General features: G+C 38.0%; 3 protein-coding genes across 5 annotated transcripts in view; 2 read left to right on the plus strand and 1 right to left on the minus strand.

Moving 5' to 3' along the window:
* Nucleotides 1–1,144: 1,144 nt before the first annotated feature.
* hspb8 (heat shock protein b8) lies at nucleotides 1,145–9,728 on the plus strand. Of its 2 annotated transcripts, XM_043239575.1 has the most exons (4): nucleotides 1,145–1,294; nucleotides 1,370–1,746; nucleotides 5,034–5,097; nucleotides 8,615–9,728. In XM_043239575.1, exons 2-4 carry the CDS (start codon nucleotides 1,377–1,379, stop codon nucleotides 8,808–8,810), a joined length of 630 nt encoding a protein of 209 aa, XP_043095510.1. In that variant the 5' UTR covers nucleotides 1,145–1,294; nucleotides 1,370–1,376; the 3' UTR covers nucleotides 8,811–9,728. The 2 variants fall into 2 exon arrangements, with proteins under 2 accessions (XP_043095510.1, XP_043095508.1); XM_043239573.1 differs by having other exon boundaries at nucleotides 1,151–1,746.
* Nucleotides 9,729–9,850: 122 nt separating this feature from the next.
* Nucleotides 9,851–13,077, minus strand: si:dkey-1k23.3 (heat shock protein 67B1). Its single transcript, XM_043239572.1, has 4 exons — nucleotides 12,691–13,077; nucleotides 12,344–12,407; nucleotides 11,842–11,962; nucleotides 9,851–11,006 (listed from the first exon to the last, which is right to left on the minus strand). The coding sequence occupies exons 1-4, from the start codon at nucleotides 13,064–13,066 to the stop codon at nucleotides 10,521–10,523; spliced, it is 1,047 nt and encodes a 348-aa protein (XP_043095507.1). The 5' UTR covers nucleotides 13,067–13,077; the 3' UTR covers nucleotides 9,851–10,520.
* A 737-nt stretch (nucleotides 13,078–13,814) lies between these two features.
* The window catches only part of LOC122345442 (coiled-coil domain-containing protein 60-like), a 27,562-nt gene continuing 15,494 nt past the window's right edge, over nucleotides 13,815–25,882 (plus strand). The window contains exons 1-6 of one of the 2 annotated variants that reach the window (XM_043239570.1): nucleotides 13,815–13,940; nucleotides 14,303–14,528; nucleotides 19,238–19,315; nucleotides 20,426–20,493; nucleotides 22,958–23,122; nucleotides 24,833–24,955. In XM_043239570.1, coding sequence (XP_043095505.1) covers nucleotides 14,313–14,528; nucleotides 19,238–19,315; nucleotides 20,426–20,493; nucleotides 22,958–23,122; nucleotides 24,833–24,955 — 650 coding nt within the window. In that variant the 5' untranslated portion in view covers nucleotides 13,815–13,940; nucleotides 14,303–14,312. Of the gene's footprint in view, nucleotides 13,941–14,295; nucleotides 14,529–19,237; nucleotides 19,316–20,425; nucleotides 20,494–22,957; nucleotides 23,123–24,832; nucleotides 24,956–25,882 lie in introns of those variants that run through there. The other variant, XM_043239571.1, reaches the window with a different exon arrangement.

The following is a 25,882-nucleotide window of genomic DNA, read 5'->3' on the forward strand; positions in this document are numbered from 1 at the left end:
CAGGAGGTCAGTCTGGAAGATTACGTCAAGAAGTTCCCCTGTTGTACAATGTATATACACTGTCGTCTATGTGCACAAGAATATCAATGTCTCCCTCGCTGAAGTAAATTAATGACTAGCTCTCTGTGGTCTGAATATGTAATGATATTCGAAGAGTTCTGAAATAAATTATTCATCTAATTAACTCACCCTGTATTTTGCTTCCTCGTAATTGCGCGCCGAATTTTTTTCTTTGTGCTCATGATTTGTTTAGTGAAAAAGTCGGAGCGTGGTAAGATGAGGCGCTCAAAGCGGATGAAATAATTGTGATGTTTAAAGGTCGCCTGTGCTGTGAAGTTCTTTGTGCAAACTATGTAAAACTATAAACATACAATACAAAGATAATAAAAGTACTGTAGCAGAAGTAGAACTATAGTCATGTAAATATTGAAACAGATATATATATATATATATATATATATATATATATATATATATATATATATATATTTATATATATATATATATATGTGTGTGTATATATATATGTGTATATATATATATATATATATATATATATATATATATATATATATGTATATATATATATATATATATATATATATATATATATATATATATATATATATATATATATGTATATATATATATATATATATATATATGTGTGTGTGTGTGTGTGTGTGTGTGTGTGTGTGTGTGTGTGTGTGTGTGTGTGTGTGTTTGTATGTATATTTTTTTTTCTGTCCGAAAAGCACTATATTTCTAGGCAATAATTATCAGGTTTGATATGTTGGTGTCCCATTTAAAGTGAGACTTTTGGGGCCACCGCATGCTTCCCAATAGGCATTAGACACCCTGAAATAAAACTCGGTGCCTGTTTTCTTGCTCATCTTTCAACTTCTCTCTCCGTGACGAATGACTCTGAAGAAGGAGAAGCAGATACCGCATGCCTCCGTCGCGTTTCGTCACATTTCGCGTTTAGAACATTATTAGTGTTCTTCGCGTGCGCGTGTGACTCCTCTCCGGCCTTGAGGAGTGAGCAGCTTTCTATTATGAAGCGAATGAGTCATCTGGGGGAGGGTGAGGTTGGACCAGTCCCTGTCCGGTGGAGCCAGTCACAGCCCGGGGTCTAAACTTGGACGGGGAGGGTCCTCGGTCAGCTGTCGTGAGCCTCCGAGCACTTTCTGGACTTTGTAGACCGGTAAATCACATATAAACCAGTGGAACGAGTTTACATCGTCAGTAAACTTCTAGGAGCCTTACGTGCGCGCGGTATTACGCGTAAACTTGGGTGCGTAATTAAGCGACTTTTTCAAACTGCGTTCTTTTTCATTCGTTTTGAACGAAAAAGTCACTTTTTTCCCAGTTTCACGATGGCAGAGGGGGATTACTACACTATGGGCAACCGGCAGAGGATTCCGAGGGATCCGTTTCGCGAACAGTCGCTCTCATCTCGATTCATGGACGATGACTTTGGACTGCCGCCTTTTCACGACGAGTTATCTATGGACTGGCCCGGCTGGGCGCGACCTCGACTGAGCGCCCGCCTTGACGCGCCGTGGACGGGCCCCTTGCGCTCGGGCTTCCCGCGGGGCTTCAGCGCCAGATACGGCGAGGGTCCGCGCAGAGCCAGCGCTCCTCCGTGCAACCCGGACGAGCCGTGGAAAGTGTGCGTGAACGTGCACAGCTTCAGACCCGACGAGCTTAATGTCAAAACTAAAGACGGTTTTGTAGAGGTGTCAGGTGAGAAAACACATCTGAACTTTTGAGAAAGACGGGGATTCATGGTTTATGTGACCCTGGAGCGCAAATAGCACGGGTATATTAATAGCTAATAATACATTATACAGGTCAAAGTCATTGATTTTTCTTTTATGCCAAAAAACATTCAGTTATAATTAACGATCACGTTCCATAAAGATATATCGTGTCAAAAGTAAATTTTTAATTGGTAGCATGCATGACTAAGAACTTCATTTGGACAACTTTATTTTTCTTCTCAGTGTTTTTATTTATTTATTTTCTCATCTTCATTTCTCAGCCAAATATGATCGATGGATGTACATGTATAAATCCTTCAGATCACAAAAAGTTTACCCTTACGCCTGGTTTTGGGGTCAAGGGTCACCACAAAATAATAAACAGCCTAAAATAATAAATCATGGCATGTTGTATACAATACAACCAAAAAAATCGATAATGTTGTGCGTCATTTAAATGATAATTTGCACTGCAGTTGGTAATTGTATGAAATTTGCGCTTAGCAAATAAATAAGTAAATGAACGACAACAAAAAAGATGCTAAAGTTAGATTATGCTTCATGCAAAAAAATAAAAAAATACTTGAAGATTATTAAATACCAAATAACCACCTCTTTTCACAAAACAATGAATAATCTTGCCTCAAGTATTTATTTATTTATTTGTATTTATTTATTTTATTAGTATGAGTTGCTATGATTTGTTTTTCTAATTTAACACAGCTCTTCATTTTGACGACACGAAAATCGTAATTTAAAAAAACTTTATTATATATGCAACTTTGATTCTGCCTTCCTCAACCATTATTCAACAGATCGATTAAATATAAAAATAAAATCCCACCATTTATTTTTTTAATAATGCCCTTTCGGGCTCCATATGCTTCTTCCATACCTCCCTGCTGCCGTCTCTCGACCGTGGTTTGAGAAAGGAAGGCCTTTGGCATGACTTGCACATTACCAGCAAATCTCTTGTAATCAGCCACCTGCTGAGATCCCTTGAGGATCGCTCACATAAACACACTGAATTAGACCTCAAACAGAGAGTCCCACACCGCACGCCTTCCCTCGCTTTTTAATGACTAAAGTTCTTTAGCAAAACTTATAAAGCGGAAAGGGCAAAGGGCAGTTGCTGTCTGCCCCAGAAATGCTTTATATTTGTTGACTGTGACGGCAGAACAGAAGTTCAGAGTTCAGAGAGAGCAAAGGATTTTTAGAAACACTGCTGGTATGGCAGCTGGGTCACTCAGTCACACTCCACGTCACACACAAGCCCGTTCTAAAAGCGTCACACACAGATATCAAAGTGAACCGCTCTACGCTCGGCTTTAATGCCTTTTCAGGCACCTCAGATTCTGGCGGAACACCTTGAAAGGAAGGCGGAGCAAAGCATTGTCAAAGAAATGCCACTACCATGCCTGAACATATTTAATTGCGACTTTTTATCTCACGTTTTACATCCCATACGGCTTTTTTTTCTCAAAATTGCGAGTGCGAGACATAAACCAGCAATTTTGAGTTGCATCAACTCAAATCTTGCAGTTGCTCGCGCAATTCTGATTTTTTTCGTCCAAATTCTCTGCGAAAAGTCTCGACTGTTAAAAAACGAATTTGGAGGGATTATTTGCCATTTTGACATTTTTTCGTATAGTTGCAAGTTTATATCTTACAATAGCTAGTCGACAACGCGATTTTGACTGTTTCGCTCAAAATTAGTTATTTTCTTGGACTTCTAGCTTAAATCTTACAATTTTAGAGTATGTCTTACAATGCCGACTTTTTTCCTCGTAATTGTGAGTTTATACCTTAGAATTGCAGGTTATAAACTTGTAAATGCGGGTTGTCGCAAATCGCTGTGTCGAAAAAAAAAATCGGTCGGAATTGTAAGAAAAAACTCTAAAACTACGGTTTAAGCTAGAAGTCCAAGAAAATATGTTACGCTTGTGAGATGTAAACGGGATTTTGAGGAAACAGTCAGAATCGCGACGTCAGCTCGCTATTGTAAGATATAAACTTGCAATTGTACTTAAAAATAGCAAAATATTAATAGCTAGTATTCAGAGAAAAAAAGTCAGCGTTAAGATATATAAACTCAGAAATTTGGGAAAGTCTACGATGTAAGCATAATTATGAAAAAAAAATGGCGGAATTGCGACATATAAACTAAAATTACGAGTTTATAATTTGCGATAAACTCACAATTATGAGAATTGAAAAATGTGGCAGAAATAACCTTTCATATACACAGTATATATATATATATATATATATATATATATATATATATATATATGTATAATACTAACCCTAACGCTAGACAAATACTCGGCATCTTGAGCAGGAATAGACAGGATAATGAGGTAACAAGGGGAGGAGCTAACCAATTACAAGGGAGCACAGAATCAATGGGGAACAAACATTTCAAAATAAGAGTCCACAAAAACCAAGACAATATGTGTGTGTACTGTGCATATTTGTTAAGTACTGTTTATTTATTTTGTGTATATATATATATATATATATATATATATATATAAATACACACACGTGCATGTATATATTTAGAAATATTTACGTGTATACATTTAATGCTTTACATTATATACAATTTTTTTTCATATATAAACATTGCATATATTGTATGTGTGTGCGTGCGTGTATTTATATGTACAAAATACGCACACATGTACTGCGTAAAACATTAATCGTCTAACATAATGATCATTAATCATTTGACAGCACTTGCTCTCGAAATGTCCTTTGATTCAAATACATGTTATATTAGCCTCAGAGTAGGAGCGCATTGACAGGAGGATAATCAATCAAATGTGTTTGTGCTCATAGCGTTCTCTAAAGAGCCGGTTATTGTAGATATGTAGGCCGCGGTGAGGCATGACCGGCATTTAGTGACCAACAGCTGCAGAGAATGAGGCCAAGAGGCTTTTAAACAGGCCGTCTTCATTTGAAACAGCACAAAACGTACGGCTGTAAAATGCGAAGGGACTTCGACAAAGAAATCCCTAAATGGCCAGAAAGCCTTAGACTATAAACCCGTTCGAGTCTAATTTAATGTCAGCGCGCTAAACATTACGGCTTTTCACGAGCTGCCAGACTTCGAGATACCTGTATGCATTGACGTCGGATTTAAAGCGAAAGCGCCTCGTATTTAAAAGCTGCAGGATGTCATAAGCGTCGCACGGGCATATCGATCGTCTCGCTCCACGGCATCGATCTCGCCGCTAACAAACTGCCTTTGTGTCTTTTCGCCAGGGAAGCACGAGGAAAAGCAGGACGAGGGAGGAATCGTCACCAAAAACTTCACGAAGAAAATTCAGTAAGTGTCGTGATTGTATCAAAAGTTTTCCGGAGGCTTCTAGAATGATGAAGCGACTTCCCGAGGAATGTCACTCGGAGTTATTAAAGCGACACAAAGCCTTCCCGCTCCTCCACCCACCCCGACCTCTCCGCTTTCTTCTCGCTCTTCAGAGTCACGGCAGACGAAAAGAATCAAAGTTCGGAGATAAAATAGAAAAGGAAACTCTTGTTAGGCTCAGACAACATATCGTGTAGCTCTGATGTCTGCAGTAATTAAGCGACATAGTGATTTGATTTTTCTTTTCTTTTTTTTCGTCGCCGTGCTGTTTCTCTGACAGACACCGAGAAAGAAACTCTAAGAAAGAAAAGGAATTAAATTATTGAACAAACGCGGCGCTATTTTAGCATTCTAACGCAAGAGATGCGCGCTAGCGTTCAAAAGTTTGGGCGCCGCAAAGTTTCTTTTATTATTAGTCAAACTTATCACGGATGCGTTGAATTCATCACAAGTGACAGTAAAGACGTCTGTGATGGTGCAAAAGATTTCTGTTAAAAACCACAGTTTGCACGAAAAACATTAAGCAACATTGACTATAAGAAGAAACAGAGCAGGATGATATACGATATGTTTTATATGTATTATATACGATATGTATTGTAATGATATTTCACAGTATTACTGTTTTTACTGTATTTTTCAATCTAATTGGACATTTTTTAATAAACAACAACGAAAACCATTCAGTAACAGTATCAGTTGCATATTACTACTAATAAAGCACATATTAATGCATTATTCTGCATGACCTCATTCTACATCACCTAATACTTTACCTATTAACTATTGCACGAACTACTAATAAGCAGCAAATTAAAAGTGCGTTGAGGGAAAAGTCTTAGTTAATAGTAACAAGTGTTACCTATTCTAAAATTCCCAAACGTTAAACACTAATTTAGGTCTTTCTTCTACTTTCAGTCATGCTGGTATATTGCGAAATGGCTCACAGTTGTTTTCAGCGGTGTCGAACATTAGCATTCTGCTGAGCTAAAGACACAATACTCTTACAGCTGTCAGCGTCGAATGAAGTCTCAGTCTTTGTGTCTGAGTCTCAGCACCGCTCTGCTAATTGAACGGAGTCGGGCCACTGAAGTCAGCTACATGATAAGGTTTATATAAACTCCACAGAAGCTTGGCAACAAGCGTGGAAACTTCCAGCCTTATTTGGCCATGATGACAGACCAAGCTCAGAGTCTCTCTCTCTCTCTGTCTCTGTATCTCTCTCTCTCTTTCTAAAGGCTGAGGGTAAAAACAACGGCAATAAAACACCGTTCTAAACCTGGCGAGCTCTAACTAGACATTGTAATTAAGTAGCATTAAACGTAGTTTAATTGGGGTCAGTTTAGCTTTTTTTTTTTTTTTAAGAAATTAATACTTTTATTCAGTAAGGGGCGTGTTAAAGTGATCGAAAGTTTCAGTAAAAGAATAATCTTACAAAGATTTCTATTCCAAATAAATGCACCTTTTTAAACTTCGCATTTATCAAATTCTGAGGGAAAAAAGGATCAAAAGACATTGAGAACTGAAGTTGTGATGCTGAAAAATAGCTTTACCATCACTGGAATAAATGTAAAATATATTAAAATATATATATATATATATATATATATATATATATATATATATATATATATATATATATATATATATATATATATATATATAATAATATAATATATAATAATAAATTATATAATAAATAAAAATAAATAAATTTATATAATAAATATATATATATAGGATATTGTTCATTACAAATTTTCCTAATTATTATTAATTATTATTAATTATGCAAAAATATATTCATATGTATGTATATATATATATATATATATATATATATATATATATATATATATATATTTTTTTTTTTTTTTTTTTTTTAATATATTTTTAGTATAAAGGTTTATTGTATTTTTGATTCAATCAATTCAGCCTTGATGAACATAAAAGACTTACTAACATTACATTTCAACCCAAAACATGACATCGATAATATATTAAACATATTTAATATTCATATGTTGAAAAGGAAAAGAAATCGAATTGAATCTAATGAGAAAGGGTCAGGTTTTGTATATTTCATGCTTGCTAGAGTAGTGCATCTCATGCTTAGCTTAAAAACGTGTTAAAGTCGAACCCTATAAATAATTGCTAGCGTGCTACATATGAGGGTTTATTTTTTAACTACAGTATGTGAGTGTAGTTTCTGCCTTTGCAAAGCATTACAAGAAAGGTTTGCATGTTGACTTTTGCAGTGCGTTTAGTAATATATTGCTGACTGTGGAAGTATATTTATTTCCATACACTGCACAATTATTTTTCTAGCATTCTCCTCTCAAAGCCCTAAAGCGGCCCTAAAAGTGGCCCCACCTCTAGACTTTTGCAGAAGAAGACCGGCAGGAAGTAACTTTGTATGATATCACGATCCATTCATGTTCAAAACAAGTTCCACCCTTTCTCTGTAGAGCAGATATGAATTTATGGTAATCCAGGCTTAAAGGCATCACAATTCAAACAGACAGTAAGAACTCCTCTCATTAAAACGGCTGCAGTCAGTCTGCCTGCTGGATGATTAGACAAGTGTGTAGATGGAAATTTCTGGTGATAAACTTTGCATCAGGAGGCGATTTGTAATAATTGGCAACAGACTCTATTTCTGAGCCCAGCACCTGGAGGGAGCAGGACTCGCTCGCTGTCTCTCTCTCTTTCTCTCATTGCAAGTGATGGCAGGCAGAACATTTAAATGAAAACCACGAAATGCATTGGGAATTATCTTCTAGCCACAAGCTGCCACACAGAAAATGAAGCTTGTTGGAAATTAAACCAAAATGAGAATGCACTGAGTACACGTGGGGATAGTTAGAGCAACTCTGGGTTAATATCAACTTTAGACTTGAGTTAAGACTCAATTAGTCTGTGTAAGGTTGCGTTCAGGCAATACCGTGTAGTTGTTAATATTGAACTAATCTTTGTCAAACCGTAGCATTAAAATTCATCCAAAAGTGCTTTTTAAGGTCAAAAATTAGGGTGTGCGTTTAGATTCGTGACCCGAGACCACAAAGCCGGTCGTAAGGGTCAGGTTTTTAAAACCTGATCTGGAATCTAAGGGCGCGAAAATATCTAAATATTGAGAAAATCACTTGGTATCCCAATGGCTTTTAGCACAAAATAAAACTCTATTACTTTGAGCCATATTGTTGTATAGCCGCGCTACTTGAGACTAGTTATTGTGTTCCAGGGTCATATATAAGCTTTCAATTTATAATCCTCTGAATCAGAATCTGGTTCAATCTGTATCAAAGAGGTAACTTTAATATCCATGGAAATATTTAATTGCACAAAGGTACTTTCGATTATTAAAAGGTTCATCACCCTAAGAAAAAGTGAAAGGTACTGAAATGTCCTTTAAGGAAGGCAAAATGGTTATTTTATGGCATTGCTGTGAAAACCACATTTTGCTCCTTCTTCTTCACAGAATCCCGTCCGACGTGGACCCTCTCACTGTGTTTGCCTCTCTGTCACCGGAAGGGGTCCTCATCATTGAAGCCCGGCAGACCCCTCCGTATTACCTCTACAGCAATGAAATGCCCGCAGAACCCATGGAAGAACCCGAGGCCAGACCTCAGGAACCCAGTATGGCTTCAGCCGAAGTCTTCGCAGCCAGGGAGTGAAAGCGAGTTTACATGCCCTTAGTATTTGTTCCAAGCCAGTGCCAAAGTTTCAGAAATTTACTTAATTCAAAAGTCATTAATCTGCTAGGGAGTAGTCCATAAATCAAACGTGTATATGGTACACGGTTGGATCAAATGCCAGTATCTTTCATTTACTACGTCAGTGAAGAAAAATGATGGAAATAAAGGGAAAGATACCGAAATCAGATGAAACCGCGGTCATGAACATACTCTACGCGAGTACAGAAATGCGAAAGCATTGTTAAACATTGCAATGGCAAATCTCAGTCCTCAAGGGGGCGATAAAGCTCCCTTCAAGCAGTTTAAAGGGATAGTTTACCCAAAAATAAACTCATCATTTATTATCTCGTTCCAAACATTAACGTCTGTATTGCCTCTATGGAACACAAAATATTTTTGCCCATAAAAGTGTCGATATAATCCAATGTTTGAGTTTGACTGTATGAACAAAATAGTAGCGACCTTCAAACATTTTTTAAATATCATCTCGTTGTACAGGTTTGGAACAGCGCAAGATTTAACTAACGTCTATCTCACCCTCCAGTTAAGTTCTCTTCAAACTGCTTCACATTAATCTGATCAAATAGAAGACAACACTGACAATGCAATGCATGCTTGTGTTGCAACGTGAATTGCTTTGAGACACAAAATGTTCTCATAGTTGAGTATGTTCGGACTCTCTGTCCCTCATATAAACCTAAACTTGTCTGGGTTAAATGGAAGTGCTGTTTTAATCATCCGAGTACTCGTCACGTTGGACTATTTATATGGCTGTAAATGCTGGAGCTCTTTCTCAAAGGCTGTTCATTGTTTTTCTTTTCTTATTCGTGTGCGTTTTTTTCTTTTTGTGTAGGAATGTATGCTATGCTTTTTTATAATAAACGACCAATCACGAAAGCGAGCCTTTTGTTTATTACTCCCCTCTGCGAATCCGTGAAGTTAATATATGAGCTGCGTTACAGATACGGCGGATGTTATTTCTCCGACAGCTTTACACCTGTTTGCTTATCCCACTTATATAACCTCCTGATGCCGTGGAGTAATAAATCGAGCATCACGCTTTCCTCGGTTTCTCAGTGCTCTGTCCTCTATCACATCTGGGTGTTCTCTTGGCAGATTGGCTGTGTGCTTATGGGAGCGACTCCATGGGAGTTGTCTCTGCACGGTGGCGGTAATTGGGTGACAGATTAGTGTGGAGATTATTCCGAACGCTTTGGCTCGCTTTCAATCTCCTCGACGAGGACGCGGAGAGAAAATATTGAAAAAAACGGTACTCCACTGATTAACCGATGTGTTTGCCCATCGGATTTTTCTCCTCAAATCGATCCACGCTCTCGCGACGCGTAATTTTCAGGGTTTGAGGTTAATGAATCACCGATATAAAGAGGTGCTGGAATCATAACCATCCGAGTTAGAAGAGAATTATATGATATTTACTACTCGAGGGATGTAATGTGCAAGCATATAACATTCTCTGCAAGCGAGAAGTCAGCTAGGTCCCACAATCTCCATCTGTCACTTTTAGTTAGAATCACTTCTCAGCTTTCTCTGATTAATCGGTCGCGTTGTTGTAAAGCACAACAAGAAGCTTCACACAATCATGCTCAGGTCTTTATTAGTGCTAAGAAGATGCATGTTACAGTAAATTCGAAGGCTGAGGAAAGAGCTGGGGTGTTGCTATCTTGCAGCCTACATTTTGCCTACATCCATCTCCTTTTGGAGCACCTGCTGAGGGACGAACGGCTCTTGGGTTTGCCCGAAGGTTGATTGCTCATCTTCTGTCACAGCAGGGTCTGTATATCCCTCTTCGCCCTCCAGTTCTCGAGGCTGCGTGACCTCTGCCTGCTCTCCTTGCTCCGGGGTGATGGTGTCTGGAGTCTCTGGGGCCTGAGGCTTGTCTTCGTCTCGCTCGGTGCCCTCAGTTGTCTCTTGAAAAGCAGCTTCTTTGTCCTCTTCTCCGGGTTCGCCGACCCGCTCTCTTCCAGACGCAGCGGTAGCTTCTGAGATGGACTGCGGTTGTGGCTCCGTAGATGGATCTACCTCAGATACAGTCTGCTGGTCTGGTTCGGGAGGCTCAGTCGAGACAGTTTCCCCTTCAAACGATCCTGGTTTGGCCTCAGCTTCGACGCCGGTTTGAAGCTCCTCTTGTTGTTTTCCTCCAGTGGTTTCCTCCACCTGTGGCAAACGCGAAACAGTCTTTAAATGAAGTCAAGAGCTTAAATGCCACATCAAGACCCTAAAATGCCAGGGTCAGTGTACACAAAAATGATTAATTTTCTGGGTTGTGAAGAAAGGCCATATGTCCCCTGCGGGAAAATAAGCTTGCGTTTAATCTCTTTGTTGGTTATTAGAACAATTATGAGCCTGGTAATTGGAATTGCTAGGTGATTAATTTATGAACTGACTTTAAATTTGGCATTTGACGTTTACGGGGTATTGTAGAATCGTACACCTCTAATTATTTCTGAAATCCTCTTTGCTTTAATGTGAAAAAACATTTTGGTTTGCAGCCGACAAGCAACGGGTAAACAAGATCTGTTATTGCTAAAGCTAGACAAGTTAATTTGAGTGTCCCATGCAATAATATAGAACAACAAAATAATTGAAATAATAGGTTTCGAAAAGACCTTTTGTCTTATTTTCTTCCATGCCTGTATTATGCCTTAGTTTGCCCTGCAAACTTAAATTGCTGTCAGCTTATTGCCAATAGCTCCTGGGAGACAGTTACTCTACCTGCGATGTCTAGCTTTTATACAAAACCAATTAGGCATCGGTGGATGGATGTGTAGTGTTTACTTGGATTTACCAAGAAAAGTTTTCAATAATGATAATAATGGTGCCATTTCACCATGAATGACAGAAAGCGCCACTTAAACGTAATGGTGATATATTATAAACAAGTGCAATGCATGCCGCCCAGAACACTCGGAGCCTAATTCTGAGCTTCAATAAGTGAAAATGTTCAGACTGTGTGATTACGGATTAAACAGCTGTCAGAACTAATCAATACCTGAATGGGGATATCGACATCAGAGGGGAGGGGAATGCTGGGTAATGGTGCTTCCACTGTAAGAATCCCATCGGCGGACAGACGCGACTGGAGACTTTCAGCCTCAACGCCACCCGGAAGACTTGAAAAAAAAAAAATCTGTTAATTTGTTTTTATTGATCATCGGCTTTGTGGACATGTCACACACACTGTGCTAAAATAGACCTTTAGCCTACCATTTGAAGGATTTAAAAAAAAAGAAATTATTATTACTTAGCAAGAACATATATAGCATATAGATAAATCACAGAATCCTAAAAAAATATATATATATTATTTATAACAATAAAAATAATATAGCAGCAAATCAGTATGTCACCATGATTTCTAAAGGATCAGTAATGATTATAAAACTAAAAAATCAGCTTTCCCATCACAAACATACATACAATTTTAAAAGTTTACCGTTTAACAGTTTTTCACAATTTTAACTGTATTTTTGAACGTGCTTGTTAACACTTACGTGTATTTTCTTGTAAAACATCTAGTAATGTAGCCATGCTCATCTTGCCTTTCCTCATGCTTTCCTACAGATAAAGTTGAGAGATTATTACCTTCATCTCAAAGAAGAGCTGTTTATGTATTTTTGCAGTTTATATTTCTTAAGAATTAAAAATGCGATTGTAGATAAATCAATAGCGTCATTTGGCTGACAATACAAAATTATACATAAAGTGCCAAGTGCTGTAGCACAGCATATATTTATTAAATATATATACGCATGTGTTCGTACATTTATAAGATGTGTGTTTATATATACACAATAAATATGTCAGTTTATCTCTTTGCAGTAGTCTACATCAGCCATACCTCCAACTACTAAAAGTCCATCCTGTATCTTGACACTGATCTCAGAGGGAGCGAAGTGATTGACGTCCAAGCTAATTTTCCACTTGCACATCTCACCAACCACCTCCGACACCCCTCCGCTCATCTCCCGCCTCAGCTTAGACATGTGCCGTCCCGGGGCCTGAGCGAACGCGGGTGTGCGCAAGTACCCGGGCCAAGACGACGTCCCCAGCCTTCTGAAGACGCCTTCCACCCAGCTGAGGTCTTGAGGGTCCAATAACGGAGGCAGGCCGTAATGCTGGTTAAAGATTACACTGGGCCATCTGCAGCTCAGGGGACTCCAGAACACATCATGACAATACTGAGGCCTGGATGGAGACTCGATAGCATCCGCCATAGCGAAAAAAATCAGGTCCAGCCGCAGAACGATCGTAGAAGCTCTAACCGCACCGAAAAGCGACCCAGATGTGAGCGTCGGGCACCGCAGACGCCGTTTATATATAGTCTCCTTGTGTTTTAACACTTACTAAGCACCCACCGTGATGCTACCAGACGAGAATGTAGGAAGCAAGTGACGGCTAGGTAGTTCAATCTGCTGCTGGAAGGGTGGAGAGGCTCTACGGGAGATGCTAATTAAGGATATTAATAGATCTAAAAGGAAAGCAACAAATAGCTGTTTGATGAGAACGAACTGGCCGAGCGAAGCCCTGCTTAGCCTTTGACAGGCAAAGAGCTTTTTATTGAACTGATCGTTAATGGCGATGTAGAAACTATTAAAGTGTTGAGGTGTCTATACAGAGGTTGTGAAGGCGTCTAAGTGCTTGTTAACTTTATTTCCTGGAATCCGTAGGAAAGAGCGCACAGGGGACTTTCTTTAATGGGCCCAGTGCAGCCAACTCACCCTTATTAATCTCAGCGCCGAGGCGTATAGCTGCTGCGCAATTATGTTTGCTCGACACTTTATTGTGGCGTTCGGGTTCTATTTAATATTCTGTGCATTGGGAGAAATGTATATAATTGAATATTAAGTGTTACTGTAAAGGCTTGTTATTTTAAACTTACGCAGTTTGGCCTGAGCAATATGTTTGTGATGCACAACTGTGCTAATAATCCGTCCAGCATAGTTTCAAATAACGTGGGTCAGACAGGTTGAGGCTGTTTTTTTTAATCGTCTTGTTACCACTGGAGACCAAGCGGCCAACCTTAGGCTGAGTTTGCACTGCAGCTTTTATATGCCTGAGTATATCTGAACCGCCGTTGAAAAGTCTGAGGTTGGTGCATTTTTATTAATATTTGCGAAAGAAGTCTTGCAAAGGCTGCATGAATTTAATTAACTGCGATAAAAAGTGAAATATTGTTAAAATAACGCTGTTTTAATGGAAATTTTGAAATGTCGCACTGATGCATTTCTTTTTAATGAACAGAAAGTGTAACAGAATGGCATTAATTTGAAATAACGTATTTATTAATTCGTAAAATTATACATTTTTACTGTCGCTTTTGATCAATTTAATCCACCCGTATTCATTTAAAAATTTTTTACTCAAAGCCATACTAACCCAGTCTTTAGGATAGTAGTGTGATAATCCATTATGTTTTTAACAAACTGATAATTGTTCTTCTCTAAACCCAGAGCAGTGGAAATGGCGGTTCAGAGCCATGTTTCAGATTCTGGATCCTGCAAAGCGGAAAAGGCGTATGAATGTGAGATGTTTTGGGAGAGATTTCGGCGCAGACAGGAACCGCTGACCCATAGAGTCTACGGTTCACTCAGACGTAGCTGTGCTGAGAATGCACTGGAGTCACTTCACCTGGAAGCAAAGAACCTCATCACCAATTATCTGGGACAAGCAGACAAGGTACTACGATCTCTGCAAGACAGCATATGCATATTAATGACAAGATCGGTTTAATGGAGTTTAATTCTAAAGAGCTGGACAAAGGACAGTAAATTGGCCTATATGTACATAAAATACATAAACATATGCATAAAATGCATAGGACTGTGTCCTATGGTGTGACATAGAAAAATATAGAAAAAAATTAAAAATACCATGAGTGAGGTATTTCGATGTTAGAGAGTTTTTTAATATTTTTCTGCCACACAATAGCACGCATAGAAACGACCTACATACATGTCATTTTATTTATGTAAACGTTTGGTTGTATATAATATTTGAGCTCATAACCGAAAACAAAAACGACGACAACGGCAAAGTAAAGGTTTGCCAAACTAAGCAAATAAAGCAATTTGGGGCAGCTGCTGATATTTATGTCGAAATTCTGATAGCTTGTAATGTAAATCAGTAAGATCTTAAAGGAAATGCATAAAAAATAATGCAAAGTAATACAACAATAATTAAAAGTGACCCGATCCCGCCACCTGATCTCAGTCAGAAGAGTACTGATGAGCCGCACCTGTAGCCGCTCACCTGCCTCCCTATAAAACACACTCCTCTCCATCAGCGGCTGATCTCAAGGTTGCGTAACTCCTGCTCTGGTCACCTTTCCGCCCGCTTGCCCGAAGGACCTCTGCGTCTGCTTATGACTTACCCTATTGAAGTTTATTATTGAGATTCCCTCTGTTCACGTTGAGTTCGCCTGACGGCTGGAAGCCGCTCTACGCCTGGTTTCATTAAAATGCACTTCTTTGCTCGAATTCAGAGTCGGATTGTGACAAAAAAAAGATCAAAAGCCCGATGCAAAATGTTTGATATTCAAATTTGAATTGGATTTTTCTAAATTCTGAAAGTCCTCCAGTTTATGGCGTATTAAAGAAAACATTTAGGGTCTCTTAACTGGTTTCTGAAATTGATATCAATGCCGTGTTCTACATCCCTGATCCTGCCCCATATGTAAACTTAACAACTGCCTTAAGGTAAATAAGCAGAAAATTTAATTGAAAATTGGGAATTTTGAGGGTTAAATAAGTGTTTCCTATTTTAAAGCGTCGCCAACATTTCATTTTTATAATTTACAGAATATTATATTAAAGTATACCCAATTAAAATGTTTCACAAAAAAATGATGCACAAATAAAGTCTTTGTGCTAACGTTATTAAACACCAGCTGACTTTATAACAGAATGTTCCTTGTTAGCTGGGAGCCTCTTTTAAACTGAACTACTGTACCGTCCTCTTTGACTCTGATGTGATTAGTGAAGACTTTTTCTCTCATGGCGCAGTGTCCGAGCTCTCCTCACCTCCGCAGGCCGTACCCATCTGTCTCGATCCTCGACCTAAAGTACTCCAATTACTCTTAATGGACATGGACTCGGAGCAGATTAATGACACCGACAGCATCACCTGTGATAAGGGCAGCACCTCTTCCCGCTTCCGCGCCGAGACGGCCTGTTCCGCAGAGGCCTGTAGCTTTAACGCTGAAGGATGCTTTCTAGTCCCGCTGAGGAGCTCGGCGCAGCTCCCAGTGGCTTTAGACGTAAAGAACGAGGTCGTTTGAAGCCGTGTGGGCCTCGGCTATGCCATCGCTTCCTATAACCGCATGCCTTAAACAGCTACAGAGCCTAACGCATTATGGGACTTTACAATGTTAAACGAGCGCCGGAGCTGTAAGCTCTGCATGCATTATCATACGTTTAGTCATGCACGGGCAGGTCGCTTTGGCGTGTTCTCTGTATTTAAAGTGACAGGAAGAGAGTTGTTATTAGGTAGCGTGGCAACTGTAATGTAAGGAATGCTGTAATGCAATTGTAAGCACCGTTTGATATTTCCACCGTGCTCTTAAAACTATTCTCCCAGATGGTCTGTTTAACATTCTAGTTGCATAATCGGTTGTTGTACGCATTCCTTTTGCGTCGAAACAGGCTTCTCCAAGGATAGACTAAACAAATGTCCTTTGTGTTCCTGTGGTGTGCTTTTATTTGCCACCTGTGTGCTCATTTCTCAGAAGCAATGAAGCGAACATATGCACGTTTGTATTTGCCTAAGGAGCATTTTGATGTGTTCTAGAGCGAGTGTTGTAAGATGCCGTCGTTGTTGTTTTAAGCACGAACCCTTTAAAGCGTCGTTTCAACAGCGCGAGGAAAGCTGCTTCAGACGCTCGCGATTAAAAGCAATTCGGTAAAGCTGCCCTCTTGAAAGGAGTTTGCAAATATTAGAGATGAATTTTCATTCATGTTTAACTTTCGGATGCTAACAAAACAACTATTTGCAAATCATTTCTAAATGCATCTATGAATCCAAAGCTATGCACTTATTGTCTTATTTTATTTAAAATAAAAGCACTTTCTGATCAGTCACAGAAATTAATTTTTCCACCAATTTGTTTTTTTATTTATTTGTTTTCGCTTGTTTAATTTTAACCTCCGTGTGGGTATTTTTCTGTTCTTTGAATGTCTGTCCTCTTTTATTGAAAATCTTACATGAACATATTTTAAATATAATCGAAAATTAAGACAGAAATTAAATATCCATTTTTGCACTGCAGCGGTGGCACAAAAGCAATTGCGTAATGTTATGAGATAACTTTTTTAATTATCTCGAGGTATGCGATGTTTAAAAAACATGATTAAAATGTAGAAAGTCGTTGCCATTGAATCAGTTCGTTGAACAAACGATTGATTCAGCGGCTGCCCGTGAATTGAATCACTGACTCGATTCATTCAATAATGAACACCTGCGCTGCTAAGACGCGCATTTGTTTGGAGCTATTTTCTTTGAAAAATACAGACCACATCGCGTCTAAAACTCTCGATATTAAACTTCAGGTTTAATAATCTGCTGCATAAAGCCATAATCACATCTGCGTTCGTCGTGATATTGTGCTAAGCGTTTCCGAGGCATAAAAAGCGACGCGAAACAAAATGATTAAGCGACGTAGATGCGTTTTGGGATTTGTAGTTTTCACTTTGATTGTTGTTGCTATTCGTGAACTTTCTTAAAGGCCTCTACTGTACCACAACATCTCTGTCTCGTCTGCCCCAAGGCTCGTGCCCCGTGGCCCTTAATCCATCCTTGATCCATCTTTTAGAAGTTAAGCCCGTGAAACCTGCATCCCACCTCGGCTGTATATTAACCGTGAAATATGCTCAAACCGAGTTTGATCTGACTTTCATTGTGGAAGGACAAATGACTTGTTGTTGGAAACGCACTCATTATATAAAATGCTAAATAAAAGCCATCAAAAGGTCTACAGCTCTGCTCATAGCTGAGCCTCACTGGTTCAAAATGCATGTAATCGTGTCAACATAATCCATAAACCTCATTGATTCAACATACGGCATTGTGTCGTTTTCGGTAACCAAGCATGGTCGATGCGAAGTCGATTCGCTCTTTAAGGGAACCGCTCTCTAAACTGTGTTTAAATGCGGCTCATATGCTGTGGCTTTAGGCCCAGCGGGAGCAGAGCGGCGGAGGCAGAGCTTTCTGGCATGTCTGGCTCAGACACAAGCAGATTTACTGCAAATGAGATCATCTATCAGCAGGGGAGAGCGAGGATGTGGACAAGGGCATGGAGGACACGAGCGAGGGAGCGGCCGGAGCACAGACCTCTGCCCGAGAAAGGACACGCTCTTCCAGCCTCTGTCTCTTTTTCTACCTCTTTTCTCTTTTTATGAGATGGAACTGACCCGTGTTATTTCACAGGGGATGCGCGCGCTTTAACGGCGAACTGCGTTCGGTTTTTATTTCGGGCATTCGCCTTTATTTGAAAGAATGCAATAATGCATAATGCGCATTTAATGTTTTGTCTTTAACGTCACCGCGCACAACACGCCGCATTAAAGGCACAGCTAAGTCTGACATTTATTACAATGGGTTTATGTGAAGTTTGTGATTTACGTGTTTTTGGTTCACCCAAGTCATTTTCTCAATCTTTTGTGAAAGCGTAGGCCCTTTAGATGTTTAAAATGATGGCACAAATTTTTACTATCATTTTGAAAGCCTTTATGTACTTATTTTATCCTAAGAAATTTAATAAAATAGTAAAAATATGCAAATATACCGTCTTCTGTATTAAAATCAGGGGTTAATGTGAAAAATATTTATTTATTTACAAACTTAATTAATTGTAACAACTAATAAATTACTTGTGATTAATTGAATACATTTTTTGTACATTTTAATATTTATGTTTATATTTTATATATATATATATATATATATATATATATATTATATATATTTTTATTTTTAAATTTTATTTACATTTTGTCATTAATTGAATGACAGCAGTAATATTATATATACATACATATTTATTATTATTATTATTATTATCATCTTTATATATATATATATATATATATATATATATATATATATATATATATATATATATATATATATTTTTTTTTTTTTTTTTTTATTAAATGAAAAAATGAAACAATATATGTAATGATCTAACTGCTGTGCAACAACATCTTTGACGCAGCCTGAAAAAAACTGTAGATCTTCATTATCACTAAGTGGGGAAAAACTTTAAGCACTGTGTCTGTAATGAACTTCCTGTGAATCTTCTCTGGATTCTGCGGCCCGTGTTTTAATTCTCATTTCTATGCAACTGTGCCGCCAATAAAACCATCCTGAAATGACTTGTGTTTTTCTACCAGGCGCCGAACGAGAAGATCTCTGAAGCCGATGACGATCTCGTTCACGAAAGCCCTCCACATTCTTCACAGGAGAACGAGGTGCGAGGCTTTATCCGCGGTGCTCTCACACGAACTCCACACACTGCTCCCGTTTCTGCATCTGAGTGAAAAGTATGAGACGGCATAGGTGCAAACCAACGCGTTAATTAAAGTCAGGCGATTCACCGTGCAAACAGGTTCTATGACGAATGTCACATTTAAAGAACCGTGCCCATCTCTCAGGTTCAGCGGGTCATTCTAGAGTCCCTGCCCTCATTTTAGCATCCCTTACCTTTTTTTTGCATTTATGAGCTGCTTTTGAAGAGCTAAACAATAAGGGTGGCCAAAACAAAACATACCCACAAAACATTAGAAGATGTCAATTTTGCACTTTTGCTGATTAAATATGTCACCGAGGTAAAATGATATTGCAAAAGTGTAAATACGACTTGATGGCTGTGATGAAGTTATAGCAGCATTCGCGAATAATTGCATTTGCGAGGGTAAAAATAAATGTAAATGCTGTTTTGAATCACTTTCCGTGTGTCAAAGAGTCTTGACAAAAATGATTACAGTTGCCACATTAAGCAGTAACACTGATATTAATAAAAATGAGATGTGAAAAATTAAGAAAAATGAGAAAAATGAAATTTCTTGAGCGCCAAATATTCAAATGATTTCTGAAGGATCGTGTGACATTGAAGATAATGATGCTGACAAATCAGTGCCATCAGAAGAATTACACTGAAAAACTCATTTTACTCTTACTGTTTTATTTTTTTTTTAATTGCAAACAATTTATTGCATTTTTATTCAAATAAAAAATATTTAAAGTTGGCGAACTAATTTTTTTAATTATTTTTTATTTTATATATATTTATTTTTATTTAAATGTAGCTAAAATAAATTAATCCCAATCACTTAAAAAGTTCAATTAATCATTTTTGTACTTAGAGTTTACAGTGCAGGAGTTTTTGACAATTTTATTTAATAGATTTTTATTTATTTATTTATTTTTGTGGTGAAAATATTGGCTAGACCGCAACATGGCATTATAAAGCAATATTATTATATAGCATTATAATATTACAATCCCCATCTTGATTTTCCCATAACCTTCTGATGAAATGATGTTCTCTGATTCATTCCCGTTGTTTTATCTTCTCACAGAAAGTGGTACCAAAGTGGTCGTGGAAGAGAGAGGACGCAGTTCTTCGGAAACTCTTACACCGCACAAGGTTGGGTTTCCTACTGTGTGCTAATTATTGTTTATGTCTGCATCAATATGCTGTTGCAGTTTACTGTGCGGTTCCACAGATGCTGTAGTTAAGCTTTGCCAAATCACTGGATTGCATATAACATGCATATGCATGTTTGCTTAAAATACGATCTGTTTATTGACTGGAATAAAAAATGGAAAATCTCTCTTTTTACTCACCCTCATGTTGTTCCAAACCTGTGTGATTTTCTTACACAAGCAAACAGTTTCCTGGTCTATTTTCGACTGTCTGGACAAAAGAATGAAGAAAATCATACCAATTTAAAATAAAATGGTATGTTTAGACAGAACGTGCTGGGGCTAGTTGTCCCACACTGCAAAAAAAATGCTTTTCATACTTAGTTTTTTTTTTAATCTTGTTTCTAGCTAAAAACAAATAAAAAATAAAAAAACAATGATTTTATAGACATAGAACAACACTGAAAAAAAAATAAAATACAATTTACCGTGGTTGCCAGAATTTTACCGTAAAAAATATTATAACAACTTCTACAGTTTTCATTAACTGATATAATGTTAAAACACCAACCTATTAAAGTGCTGAAATCTGGTTTGTATCTTTGAAATACACCGATAAAATATAAATATACTGCTCAGTATCTTTCACACAAACGCTAAACACCATCACGGTGAGACATTAAACTGAAATATGCAATAAAGTTTAATTTAAGAAGAATAGTGATTTTAAAGGGAAAAAGCGTCAAATTCAAACTAAATTTGAAATGCAATGCAGGGAATTCTGGGAACGGCAATTCATGTTTTTCCCCGGTAAATTTTACAGGAATTTACTGTAGCATTTTTACAGTTTTTTTTTTTTTTAAAATCCCGGTCATTGTCAAATAGAAAATAGGATTATCTAGATTTCCCCACTGGCAGATTATTTTGATCGTTTTAAGATAAAGCGCCCTTCATTTAACTCTGTTTTCCGAAATAATTCGTCCTCCCAACTCAAAATGTTCCATTGACGTGTTGCATCTAAATTTTTCCATCGGCCTAATTGAATTTATTGTTTTTCTGAAAACCGTCGTACCAACAGAAATGTAAAAAAATGCATCTCTTTTGCAAATGCAAATCTGTTGAGTTGGGAGGTAATTATTATTATTTTTTTACAGCGTAGAAAACCCTTCTCGATGTAAGAATCTTTAGACATTTTGGCCGTAAAAGTAAGAACATCAATTCTGCAGTGCGCCACCATTGCATCGGTAATCCAATTTTTCATTCATAATGCAAAGTACTGACCTTTTTAGTACAAGGACTGAGCTATTTTTTCACAGCTCTGATTAGTTAAAAGCGCGATAAGCAATGCATGCGTATAAACTGTGTTCTTGCATCAAGTCCTGTTGTTATCTGTTGTTCCTCGCCGCCTGCGTCTCGCCCGGCGGCTACGGTTTCAACCTGGCAGGCATCACCGATGGCATTTTGTTTGTGAGGGAATTTAACACAGTCTCACCACGGGCGAGAGTGCTGTGCGTCCTCCCTCTCCGTCGCAAAACGGTTGACATTTATGACAGACACGACCGTAGCCGAGCGTGCTGAAATATTCATACTCGTTCTCATGAAGACTGGCATTTTCGAAAGGAAAAATGCAATCGTCGCGGCCGCTTTCAGTGAAGCGCAGTCACGAGAGGATAAGGTCTTCGTTCTCGTGCCTATCGAGAGCTTTTGTTCAGCTATTTTGTTAACTTTACTTTTGGCCTTGGTGAAATACGTAGCCGATGTACTCGTTTCTTTTCCAGAAGACAGAGTTTATAGAGTTCTGCGATGATAACGTGTTTTCCAAGGACGTTAGAATAACACCGGGTCCCTGTTTTACGCTGGCTTTTGTATTATTATTGAGCTCTGTGACCAACAAATGCAAATTTTCCGCAATTCTACACTAAATGTTTATGCATTTCGATGCCTAAGTACCAGCGGTAGACGTAAAAAGCTAAACGTAGGCTTTAAACAAACTACACTATACACACGTTGACAGCATCGCCACAAACAACCATCTCTTTATAAGGAACCTTTTATCTAAGGAACCTCAAAGATGCTTTTGTGAAACATGATGCTAAGAAGCCATTCAGACGTCGCCAAAGCTCCTATTTAACAGTTTTGTAATTGAATTAATATAATATGTTGAGGACTTGGTTCTTTCTCTCAAGAGAACGGTCAATATCTGCTTTTTCTCCAAAGGATAGTTAACCCAAAAATTAAAATTATGTTTCAATTATGTTGCATAACTTCCTTTCTTCTGCCGCGCACAAAGCGACGCAAATTTAAATACGAAATGACTACTTTCGGGTTTCATTTCACGTACAGAAGAAAAACAAATCGTACAAGTTTGGAGGGTGAGTAAATGGCGCCATTCCAAACTTAAAAATAGCATTAACGTTAATGTCAAAATAGCGTATGCGTTGCATTTAAAAGCACTGTCTCTACAGGCGGCACGTTCTTGCGGTGAAGCAGGGTCGCAGCTACTTTCACCTCCTTCAGGAGGAGGCGCAGGAGGAGCAGCGGAGGGAAAGACGGAGGAGAGAGGAAGTGAGACGCGGCAGGCTACGTCCTCCAGCTCTCTCCGATTCAGACGAGGACAGTGATGCCGAGAGGTGCGAGATGACTAAAATATCCACCTTTATTTTTGCAAATATAATGCTGCATATATGCAGAGCGAATAGGGCCTTCGGGAAAGTGGAGAAAATGGCTTTACAATTTGCAGTTAGGCGTCTGACGGACACTTTTATACGTTGCATTCAAGGTTATGTATGTATTAGCCTGTATATTATAAGCCTTCAGTGGCGGCAGCTTCGAAAAAGACACATTTGACTTTTTATATGCCACTGATATTAGTAGTATACTAACGTCAGCTGCCAAATATTACAAGGTAATATAATTTATGGGCGAATATAAAAAAGAGAGAACGTTGGAGAAAGGTTTTTTTTAAGCATTTCCAATTCATTTAGGCCTGTTCCGTTATTCTTATTATTAGGCCTATCATTATTACATTACTTTTTATTAATAAAATACATGAAATTATCAAGGACAGTAAAATAGGCCATATGCTTAGTCTTCGTTTAATGTTAAAAAAAGAAGTTTCTGATTGGGCTGTAGTCTTTACGGCCTTACAGCATTTATAAAGCCATGGCATTAAATTACGCATTAAAATATCTTCCTTATTATTCGTATTGTTTCTCAGTAGAAATATCTAAGCCTTGATATTATGGATTCGTCATTTAGTTTTGGGAGTCCCCAGCAATGACATGCATGCAAAGTCACCAAACGTTTTCTTATACGCTGTCTCACAATGTGCGTTTATTGTTGCCTCATGGACCTTTTCCACATTTCCGGGTTTCTGAGCAGCGGAAGTCGTCATAGCTTAACTCGGGAGAGTGTGCTAACAAAAATCAAGTTTTTTTGCATTCTTATTCGCTCAGATAGCAAAAGAAAAAGCGTTTCATTGCTTTAAATAAAGTCCCTCCCATTTTATTTTATTTTATTTTATTTTATTTTATTTTATTTTATTTTTTTTAAATTTAATTTAATTTAATTTAATTTAATTTAATTTAATTTAATTTAATTTTATTTTATTTTATTTTATTTTATTTTATTTTATTTAATCTTATTTTATTTTATTTTATTATGCAAAGGTCATATAATACGAAGAATGGTGTTATAAATGTACATACATTTAAAAAAATACAAATATGAAAAACCCTAACAGGATTTTTCGATAAACATTTCCTTTGATTTTCTCCAAACCCGTCCTTTGCGTGAATCCGGTGGCCTAAAATTAATTTGTATTTTAATTTCAAGCGGGTGGGCAATATAGCTACTAACATATAGTATAGCTACTGATGTCAACATGAAACTTTAAAACTTTAAATGAAACGCATTTTCATTCGCTTAGAGCTGCGTTAACCGCGTGAGCGTTTGTCTTTACGGACATGGATTGAGAACGGTTTTACAATTATATCTTTATCGTTAACTTTATCATACCGTGCTTCACAATCCATAACAGGCACACTTTAAGATGTAAAACGGCTGCTTTCCGGTCAGTTAAAAGTTTAAAACGATATCAAATATCTGTACAGTATATAAACTAGTTTTCCAAGTCCGTTGGCTGATATTTGCTTCTGTTTCAATCATAAACTCGCTTCACTTTGACACAGGACCGGTCGTCGTTCTTCCCAAGGAAGATTGTCTGTAACGTATAACTAAAATATATAGGTTACAAGGAAGAGCGTCACTTTATTGTTCTCGTGAAAGCGAGCAGAGTGCATGTTTGACTTGAATACGTCTACCGTTTTCCGTTTTGTCAGATGGTGTGATGTTACGGCAACATCCTCTGCAGACCGGGAACCCAACAAGAGGAAAATACGGGCTCGTCCGTTTACCCCCATCCACAGATCGCTGATCTCAACACCTCCTCATCTGCTACCAGGGTAAGACCGCCCTGCCCTTTCTTAGTTCTGCCATTTTGGTTTCTGCATCTAAACTGCAAGTGGTCGCTTTATCCTCGCAGCCGAGAATATGTCCCAGATCCAACGATACCTCGGAAGTCCTCCGAGGGTCACATTTTCGCACGGGTGGTTGGGATGCTGACAAATCGCATCAGATAGACGTTAACATTTAGTTCACACCGACCGAAATACGCTAAATTGCGTTAAACCAAATGGAAAAACGAGAAAATAATGCCTTTCTCTGCTGGAATGAGGCACGGCAATCTGCGAGAGTTTTTCGCCGCGAGGGTCTCGGCTTCCAGAAAAACAAAATTCATTCAACCATCAGTCTCGCCCAGCAGGATAGAGTGATTACCCTCTGACTAGAAGGATCTAATGCGGCAAAATGAAAAGAAAAATAAACATGGCTCATTTACAGTGTCTCTTGATGGAACGTAACGTCATGCTGGAGTCAAAGTACATCCTCGACGCACCATTACTCCTTTGATAACCTATTTGCATTTTCTGCCAGCACTCGAAAAACATTTTTGGGGGATTTGATGGGGATCTTACTGTAGTTACCTCTGGAGGCCTTTAGGAGAGATGTAGGCTAATAGGTTTGATATTTTGTTATCTAACGCAGAGGCGTTGAGATATTCTTTAAATAAATTCAAAACTCCTGATCTGTGCCTACAGTGATGCATTGCATATGGAAGTATTAGCGTATTGCATAAGCGTTTCTCATGCAGGTTATTCTGATATGAATAACCCATTAAAAATCAGGAGGAAGTACTTCTTTTAACTAAAGAAAGCATTGCATTAAATGTGCATTAGCATGCATTCATAATTATACTGCTAAATTAATTTTATAAGCGAATTATTTGAAATAAATGCATTGCTTAACAGGAATGAATTACACTTACAAATCAT

This window comes from Puntigrus tetrazona, chromosome 5 (assembly GCF_018831695.1).
Source record: "Puntigrus tetrazona isolate hp1 chromosome 5, ASM1883169v1, whole genome shotgun sequence".
NCBI lineage: Eukaryota > Metazoa > Chordata > Actinopteri > Cypriniformes > Cyprinidae > Puntigrus > Puntigrus tetrazona.

Excerpts from the sequence above, each read along its gene's own strand:
- hspb8 (XM_043239575.1), top strand. The coding sequence starts at position 1,377 with ATGGCAGAGGGGGATTACTACACTATGGGCAACCGGCAGAGGATTCCG. Across the intron at positions 1,747-5,033 it reads CGGTTTTGTAGAGGTGTCAG|GGAAGCACGAGGAAAAGCAG; the intron begins GTGAGAAAACAC and ends TCTTTTCGCCAG. Across the intron at positions 5,098-8,614 it reads AACTTCACGAAGAAAATTCA|AATCCCGTCCGACGTGGACC; the intron begins GTAAGTGTCGTG and ends TCTTCTTCACAG.
- si:dkey-1k23.3 (XM_043239572.1), bottom strand. The coding sequence starts at position 13,066 with ATGGCGGATGCTATCGAGTCTCCATCCAGGCCTCAGTATTGTCATGAT. Across the intron at positions 12,408-12,690 it reads TGGACTTTTAGTAGTTGGAG|GAAAGCATGAGGAAAGGCAA; the intron begins GTATGGCTGATG and ends CTTTATCTGTAG. Across the intron at positions 11,007-11,841 it reads ATGTCGATATCCCCATTCAG|GTGGAGGAAACCACTGGAGG; the intron begins GTATTGATTAGT and ends CGTTTGCCACAG.